At 38.7% G+C, this 10,294-nt stretch overlaps 1 protein-coding gene across 1 annotated transcript; it reads right to left on the reverse strand.

Moving 5' to 3' along the window:
* Nucleotides 1-6,458: 6,458 nt before the first annotated feature.
* Nucleotides 6,459-9,905, reverse strand: LOC121877217 (vicilin-like seed storage protein At2g18540; the record flags this gene model as incomplete). Its single annotated transcript, XM_042382831.1, is given in 2 exon segments — nucleotides 6,459-6,496; nucleotides 9,822-9,905. Coding segments are annotated over 2 exon segments (122 nt in total), but the record flags the coding sequence as incomplete, so codon positions are not given.
* Between the last annotated feature and the right edge of the window lie 389 nt (nucleotides 9,906-10,294).

Genomic DNA, 10,294 nt, shown 5'->3' on the forward strand with positions numbered 1-10,294 from the left:
TGCACTCTAGTTAACAATCACCTAACCTGCTGTAAGTATTATCTGCTTACCGCATTTGTATTGATATCTGGTTTCAGCACAATACTGGCAGCCTGTAGCCTTAATACTGGCAGACTGTGTATATATAGCCTTTATATATATACACGGCCACACCACCACCTTAACACAGCCATTTCTGAATACATTTAACTTTACTAACGAAAGCAAAATAAATCTTCAGTCAAAATGGTTTCAGAATTGCACAGAGACTCGATCAAGTGTAGTACCCGGTTACTGAGCTCCCGGATATGTGGCCAGCTGACTCACTAACGGCGGACGCTAGCCTCACTATACCACCGTTAAATAAATGACACAAGTTATAGGGGAGGTGATGGTGTTAGTTAACCTGATGATTAGGTACCCCAGCTTATTTCACCTCAAGATTAACCATCCTAACTCTGTCTGGGGAGTTGGGCTGGGTAGGTTAGATTAGGTTAAGGTGATTAGGTTAGGTTAAGGTGGTTAGGTTAGGGTTAACTGGTTTAGTTAAGATTGATTAGCATTAGGGTGATTAATCTACAGGTTGTAATAAGCTAGGGCGTGTGATACTCAGGTGATCCAGGCTCTTGATAGCCCATACAACACAACCAAACGTATAAAGGTATTTTAACTCAGTGTGTTTCATGACAAAAAATAATAATGTTGAAGTTATTATGTAATGACCTCAAGCTGTAATGTCTGGTGGTGACGTAAGGAGAGTGAGTCAGTGTTCCCTGTTGTTTACAAGATGAAACACTCAAGAGTCGAGCACAAATAAAGGCTTTAAAAGAAATCCAAATTACGGGGATACGCCTTCTCAAGTCTCCACTAACAAGGAGAGGAAAATGTCTACTTTAATATTCCACAAAACACAAATATATAATATTCCTCTACACTAATTAGTATTATTTTAGAGACCATTTTTCGTACCTGTGACCACTAAGGTGTTTTCTGAAGTTACCGGACCATTCATAACTTGTACCTGTGACCACTTAGGTGTTTCTAAGTTACCGGACCATTCATAACTTGTACCTGTGACCACTTAGGTGTTTTCTAAAGTTACCGGACCATTCATAACTTGTACCTGTGACCACTTAGGTGTTTTCTAAAGTTACCGGACCATTCATAACTTACAGGAGGCCAGTTTTAATATTTGATTTGGGTAACAACCAGATAATTTTATTCACCACAGACACACACCTCCACCATCACCACCGTATTAAACCAATTGTATTTCTCACATTGTATCTAATGCCAGCACTGTGAACTAGCAGCTGAATAAAATCATTTGCCGTTAACCAAATAAAATATTAAAAGTGGAGTCCCTGTAGTGAAGGATTGGTCCCAAACACCAACCCAGGTCAGGTCAGGTCGTCTTGTTTTCTCTGTGTCAAGTGACCTTCTGGGAATGCTCAATAGTTGGTTAAATATAAATGGATGATGGTTTTACACACACACACACACACACACACGCACACGCACACGCACACACACGCACACGCACACACACACACACACACACACACGATCCACCCTCTTCCTCCACCACCCACATAGTTCACTTCAAAATCATATTCCTCTTCTCGACAGGGTCTTCAAGCATCACCTAAAGAAACTCATAACTAAGGTCAACAGACGTAAAATATATATATATTCAGCTTCAACAATTTCGCCTTTTTTTGATACAAAATTTGTCTCTCCGCTTTCGTCACGTTATAGAAATGTGTGTGTGTGTGTGTGTGTGTGTGTGTGTGTGTGTGTGTGTGTGTGTGTGTGTGCGTGTGTGTGTGTGTGCGTGTGTGTGTGTGTGTGTGTGTGCGTGTGTGTGTGTGTGCGTGTGTGTGTGTGTGTGTGTGTAAGTGTGTGTGTGTCACAGTATAAACATCGCCTTTAAGAACATATCACATCGAGGAGGCAACAGATGGCTCTGGGTTAAGTCTCACAACATCAATAAGTATATGTTACTGTACAGTCACGGGAATGAATCTCCGAACTGACTGACTGACTGACTCTGACTGTCTGGTGAGGTGTGTGTTGTTTTATCTCATGTGGGTTCGAGACTGCTTCAGTTTGGGAGGGATCGAACCTTTGACTCCCGATGTACAAGTGTGGGGGATTACTGAAGAATAGAATTAGTGGGGGTTCACGTTTTGTCGTCCATATACAAACACCACCATCACCACTAGCACCATCATCACCACCATCACCATTAGCACCATCACCACCACCACTATCATCACCACCACCATCACCACTAGCACCATCATCACCACCATCACCATTAGCACCATCACCACCACCACTATCATCACCACCATCACCACTAGCACCATCATCACCACCATCACCATTAGCACCATCACCACCACCTATCATCACCACTACCAGCAACACCATCGTCACCACCATCACCACTAGCACCATCATCACCACCATCACCATTGCACCATCACCACCACCACTATCATCACCACTACCATAACCACTAGCACCATCATCACCACCATCACCATTAGCACCATCACCACCACCACTATCATCACCACCACCATCACCACTAGCACCATCATCACCACCATCACCATTAGCACCATCACCACTATCATCACCACTACCAGCAACACCACCATCACCACTAGCACCATCATCACCACCATCACCGCCACCGCCACCACTATCATCACCACCACCATCACCACTAGCACCATCATCACCACCATCACCATTAGCACCATCACCACACCACTCTCATCACCACCACCATCACCACTAGCACCATCATCCACCATCACCATTAGCACCATCACCACCACTATCACCACTACCATCACCACTAGCACCATCATCACCACCATCACCATTAACTTCATCACCACCACCACTATCATAACCACTACCATAACCAGCACCATCATCACCACCATCACCACCACCACTATCATAACCACTACCATAACCAGCACCATCATCACCACCATCACCATTAGCACCATCACCACCACCACTATCATAACCACTACCATAACCAGCACCATCATCACCACCATCACCACCACCACTATCATAACCACTACCATAACCAGCACCATCATCACCACCATCACCACCACATCTTTAACCACTACCACCAGCACCATCATCACCACCACCACTATCATCACCACCCATCACCATCATCACCACCATCACCATTAGCACCATCACCACCACCACTATCATCACCACCACCATCACCACTAGCACCATCATCACCACCATCACCGCCACCGCCACCACTATCATCACCACCACCATCACCACTAGCACCATCATCACCACCATCACCATTAGCACCATCACCACCACCACTATCATAACCACTACCATAACCAGCACCATCATCACCACCATCACCACCACCACTATCATAACCACTACCATAACCAGCACCATCATCACCACCATCACCACCACCACTCATCATAACCACTACCACCATCACCACCAGCAACACCACCATCATCACCACCATCACCACCACCACTAGCACCATCATCACCACCATCACCATTAGCACCATCACCACCACCACTATCATAACCACTACCATAACCAGCACCATCATCACCACCACCACTATCATCACCACTACCAGCAACACCACCATCGTCACCACCATCACCATTAGCACCATCACCACCACCACTATCATAACCACTACCATAACCAGCACCATCATCACCACCACCACTATCATCACCACTACCAGCAACACCACCATCGTCACCACCATCACCATTAGCACCATCACCACCACCACTATCATCACCACTACCAGCAACACCTTCAACACGTCACTTAAATCTCATCCGGGGTAAATCTTATTCGTTCCAACCTTCCTCAGCTGCCGGCACCATCCATCTTGGCAGCCACCAACGTCTACGCGCAACACACACACACACACACACACACACACACACACACACACCATAACCACAAACACACACACACACACACACACACACACACACACACACACACACACACACACACCATAACACACACACACACACACACACACACACACACACACACACACACACACCACACCACACACACACACACCACACACACACACACCACAACCACACACACACCAACAACAACACACACCACAACCACACACACACCACAACCACACACACCACACACACACACACACCACAACCACACCACAACACACACACACACACACACACACACACACCACAACCACACACACACACCACATCCGCTACAGGTCCCTTCGCAACCGAGTCATCCGCGAAATACGCACTGCAAAGAAGTCCCACTACCCAACCAAATTACAACACCTGAAGCAGACCAACATCAGTCAATGGTATGGCAAGCTTAAAGAACTCTGTGGACTAAACAATATGACACACCCTCCCTTCCTTAGCCATCTCACTAATGTTGACGCACCTGAGCAATCAAATAACCATTTCGCTACTATATGCCAGACGCTCCCCCGGCTTGACACAACCACCTCCCTGCTTACCTACCAGCCCCCTTCCCACTGACTTAGTAGAGGAATTTTAGCAAAACGCCTGACAAACTAAAATTAAAACGCTCTACCACCCCCATTGACTTACCAATGAAACTCTTCAAGGAGTTCTCCTGGAGCTTGCTAAACCCCTATGCTCCATCATCAATGCTTTTCTCAGTCAAGCCAGATGCCCAGCTGACTGGAAGACCTCTTATGTATCACCAGTGCCCAAGTCAACCAGCCCACAATCCTAAATCAGCTACGACCTATTGCAATCACCCCAATACCCAGCCTAATCTGTGAAAGTTTTGTGTTCGACTGGGCTTATGCTGATATTGCAGGAGTCGTAGACCCTCAGCAATTTGGCAACATGAAAACTTCCTCCACCACTCACTGTCTTGTCAGCTTTCTGATTACATATACCGCCATCTCGAGAAACGAAAACGTCTGTTGCTGTCGCCATTGATTTCACTAAAGCATTCGACCTAGTCGACCACAATATAATCATCAACAAAGCTATTGACTTCGGGGCTTCGAGGTCTTATACCATGGCTTACAGACTTCCTCAGTGACCGACGCCGCTGCATGCTTCGAGGCTGTCTCCACCTTTCAGTCATCACCTGTGGGGTCCCCACGGCACCAAGATGGGACCACTCTGCTTTCATGCTCTCAATAATGATGCCCTAAGAGAAACCCCTGCTCGCTGGAAATATGTCGACGACTCCACCATTGGGATCAGGTCAATCTGGTTCCGACTATACCGCCCTTCAGGATTTATTGAACAGCCAGCCACCAACAACCATGTCACCATCAACCATACCAAGACCATGGTTAGTACATCAATCCCTCCGACATTGTCCCACCTCCATTATCTAGGTCCGAACACACGGCCAGATTCCACAGTCTCATGTCACCTACAGACAAACTAAATTGGAAACCACACGTCAGTGACAAATTCCAGTTTCCGTCTCCCACTTCCGCTGACTGTCCCCGGAGTTCCTAACCGAGCTCCCTCAGTGTTTACACAACATTCATACTTCCCAAGCTCACCTATGCCCCCACCTGGTCTTCCTCCAAATGCCACACAACGTAAACACCTGAATGAGTATGCAAGATTATTCTCTCCTACTCATATAAGAAGCGCTCAACACACTGACCCTCGACTCACTGACCATCACCACGACCTCATCTGCAAATTGGTAAGAAGCTTCTTCACCATCCTCGACGCCTCTACTACGACCTGAGATCCTTAGGCCCGAGAATTGCTGTTCGACACCACAACCGCATCCAGCCCATGCACGAACTGGTCGCTATAAATGAACAGCCCAGTCCATTAAAATTATCAACGTAATAAATCAGTATTCACCGCAAATACCTTGCACTGTCACTATGTTGAAATGAACTGTAGTTTGAGCTTTTCCCCATCTAGTTATTATATGTCTTATTTGTATCACTTATGTTACTTGTATATTATTTGTAATTTGTAACCCATTCCCCAAATATGTAACTGTATATTTTCAGCCTCTCTGCCAAGCTCTTTCAATAAACCGTTAATTATTATTATTATTATTATTATTATTATATATTATTATTATTATTATTACACAGCATCTGAAGGCACCAGTACACACCTGAAGGTACCGTATACAAATGAAGCTACCAGCACACACTGGGTACAGTATGCAAATGAAGTCTATACCACACCAGTACACCTGAAGGTACCAGCACACCTGAAGGATACCAGCACCAGCAGACATAGCCAGTAACCATAACACTGTAGACATAATCCTAAAAACAACTGCTCAGTACTCACGATGTTGAAGAGTGTGAAGACATATCAACCTCGTCCTCCCGTGGAAGGCGATGACGGTGGTCGAGCCACCGTCAGCTCCAGCCACTTTGAGGTCAGAGACGTTCAGGGCGGAAAGGACACCTCTGTTAGCCCTGATGACCCTGAAGTCAGAAACAACACAATAATTACGGGAATATCTTCACAAAACACAAGAAATAAACAAATGGAAAATAGAGTTAAAATAAAAATGAAGGTTAAATGATGTTAAAATAATAAAATGACAAACAATTAACAACTAAAAGTAACAATTAACAACTAAAGGTAACAATTAACAACTAAAGGTAACAATTAACAACTAAAGGTAACAATTAACAACTAAAGGAAACAATTAACAACTAAAGGTAACAATTAACAACTAAAGGTTAAATAAAATTAACAACTAAGGACAATTAACACTAAAGTAACAATTAAAGGAACAATTAACAAGGAATATAAAGTCAACAACTAAAGGTAACAATTAACAACTAAAAGTAACAATTAACAACTAAAGGAAACAATAACAACTAAAAGTAACAATTAACAACTAAAGGAACAATTAAACAAAGTAACATAACAGGAACAATTAACAACTAAAGGAAACATAACAACTAAAAATAATTAACAACTAAAGGAAACAATTAACAACTAAAGTAACAATTAACAACTAAAAAACAATTAACAACTAAAGGAAACAATTAACAACTAAAAGTAACAAAATAACTAAAGGTAACAATTAACAAAGGAAAAAATAACTAAAAGTAACAATTAACAACTAAAGAAACAATTAACTAAAGGAAACAATTAACAACTAAAGGAAACAATTAACAACTAAAGGTAACAATTAACAATAAGATGAACAATTAACAACTAAAGGTAACATTAAAACTAAAGGTAATAATTAATAACTGAACAATAACAACAAAGGTAACAATTAACAACTAAAGGTAACAATTAACAACTAAAAATAATTAACAACTAAAGGTACAATTAACAACTAAGAAACAATTAACAACTAAAGGAAACAATTAACAACTAAAGAAATATAACAACTAAAAGTAACAATTAATAACTAAAGGAAACAATTAAACTAAAATAACAATAACAACAAAGGACAATAACAACTAAAGGAAACATTACAACTAAAGGAAACAATTAACAACTAAAAGTAATAATTAACAACTAGCAAACAATTAACAACTAAAGGCAATAAACAACTAGAGTCAATTAACAACTAAAGGTAATATAACAATAAAGGTAACAATTAACAACTAAAGGTAAAAATTAACAACTAAAGGTAACAATTAACAACTAGAAACAACCAATAAATAATAACTAAAGGAAATAATTAAGATAATTAACAACTAAATAAATTAACAACTAAAAGTAAAAATTAACAACTAAAGGTAACAATTAACAACTAAAGGTAACAATTAACAACTAAAGGTAAAATTAACAACTAAAGGTAACAATTAACAACTAAAATAATTAACAACTAAGGTAAAAATTAACAACTAAAGGTAACAATTAACAACTAAAGGTAACAATTAACAACTAAAGGAAACAATTAACAACTAAAGGTAACAATTAACAACTAAAGGTAACAATTAACAACTAAAGGTAACAATTAACAACTAAAAAATTAACAACTAAGGTAACAATAACAACTAAAGGTAACAATTAACAACTAAAAACAATTAACAACTAAAGGAAACATAACAACTATTAACAACTAAAGTAATTAACAGAAGGAAAAATTAACAACTAAGGTAACAATTAACAACTAAAGGAAACAATTAACAACTAAAAGTAACAATTAACAACTAAAGGTAACAATTAACAACTAAAAGTAACAATTAACAACTAAAGGTAACAATTAACAACTAAAGGTAACAATTAACAACTAAAGGTTACAATTAACAACTAAAGGTAACAATTAACAACTAAAGGTAACAATTAACAACTAAATGTAACAATTAACAACTAAATAACAATTAACAACTAAAGGAAACAATTAACAACTAAAGGTAACAATTAACAACTAAAGGAAACAATTAACAACTAAAGGTAACAATTAACAACTAAAAGTAACAATTAACAACTAAAGGTAACAATTAACAACTAAAGAACAATTAACAACTAAAGGTAATAATTAACAACTAAAGGAAACAATTAACAACTAAAGGTAACAATTAACAATCAAAGGCAATTAACAACTAAAGGTAACAATTAACAACTAAAGGTAACTAATAACAAGGAAACAATTAACAACTAAAGGTAACAATAACAACTAAAGGTAACAATTAACAACTAAAGGTAACAATTAACAACTAAAGGTAACTAACAACTAAAGGCAATTAACAACTAAAGGTAACAATTAACAACTAAAGGTAAAAATTAACAACTAAAGGTAACAATTAACAACTAAAGGTAACAATTAACAACTAAAAAGTAATTAACAACTAAAGGTAACAATAACAACTAAAGGTAAAAATTAACAACTAAAAACAATACAACTAAAGGTTACAATAACCAAAGGTACAATTAACAACTAAAGGTTACAATTAACAACTAGTTACAATTAACAACTAAAGGTAACAATTAACAACTAAAGGTAACAATTAACAACTAAAAGTAACAATTAACAACTAAAGGTAACAATTAACAACTAAAGGTAACAATTAACAACTAAAGGTAACAATTAACAACTAAAGGTAACAATTAACAACTAAAGGTAACAATTAACAACTAAAGGTAACAATTAACAACTAAAGGAAACAATTAACAACTAAAGGAAACAATTAACAACTAAAGGTAACAATTAACAACTAAAGGTAACAATTAACAACAAAAGGAAACAATTAACAACTAAAAGGTAACAATTAACAACTAAAGGTAACAATTAACAACTAAAGGAAACAATTAACAACTAAAGGTAACAATTAACAACTAAAGGAAACAATTAACAACTAAAAGTAACAATTAACAACTAAAGGAAACAATTAACAACTAAAGGAAACAATTAACAACTAAAGGTACACAACCAAAGGTAACAATTAACAACTAAAGGAAACAATTAACAACTAAAAAGTAACAATTAACAACTAAAGGTAACAATTAACAACTAAAGGTAACAATTAACAACTAAAGGTAACAATTAACAACTAAAGGTAACACATTAACAACTAAAGGTAACAATTAACAACTAAAGGTAACAATTAACAACTAAAGTAACAATTAACAACTAAAGGTAACAATTAACAACTAAAGGAAACAATTCACAAACTATACTAAATATAATTTTTTATTATTATTATTGAAATCATTAAGGTTAAAATGGCTCCACTATCCAAACATTGAGGTGACGGGCGTTAAGTGAGAGGTAGACGGGTGAGAGGTAGACGGGTGAGAGGTAGACGGGTGAGGGGTACAGGTGAGGAGAAGACTTACCTGCCGCTACTTGAGTCTCCCATAGGTCAGGTGAGTAGCCGTTCCACTCATCGCCTTCAAAGGGGTCCACAACGCTAGAGTGAGCTGGTGGGGAGAACGATAGTTAACACACATACAGTTAGTTCTGACTGTTATAGATTACCACTAGTTACACAAACATACGCACATACAGTACACACACACACACACACACACGCAATGGTCACCATTTTCAACTATATGAACAAAAATCTATGACAACTTTTCTAATGATGAAATTATTATGAGTTATAACCTTTAATAACCCTTCAGTAACTGGTAATACCAAACAATTATTAATAAAACAATAAATTAGTTGATAAAAAGTAAAATATTTAGTGTCCGCTCTGAGATGAATAAAAGGAACACAAGAATGGAGGAAACTGCAGCGGGCCTATTGACCCATACCGACAGTACCATTTACACCCAACCCCTATTGCTCATATATAAGCATC

The sequence above is a fragment of the Homarus americanus genome, unplaced genomic scaffold (genome assembly GCF_018991925.1).
Source record: "Homarus americanus isolate GMGI-L3 unplaced genomic scaffold, GMGI_Hamer_2.0 scaffold18005, whole genome shotgun sequence".
Taxonomy (NCBI): Eukaryota; Metazoa; Arthropoda; class Malacostraca; order Decapoda; family Nephropidae; genus Homarus; species Homarus americanus.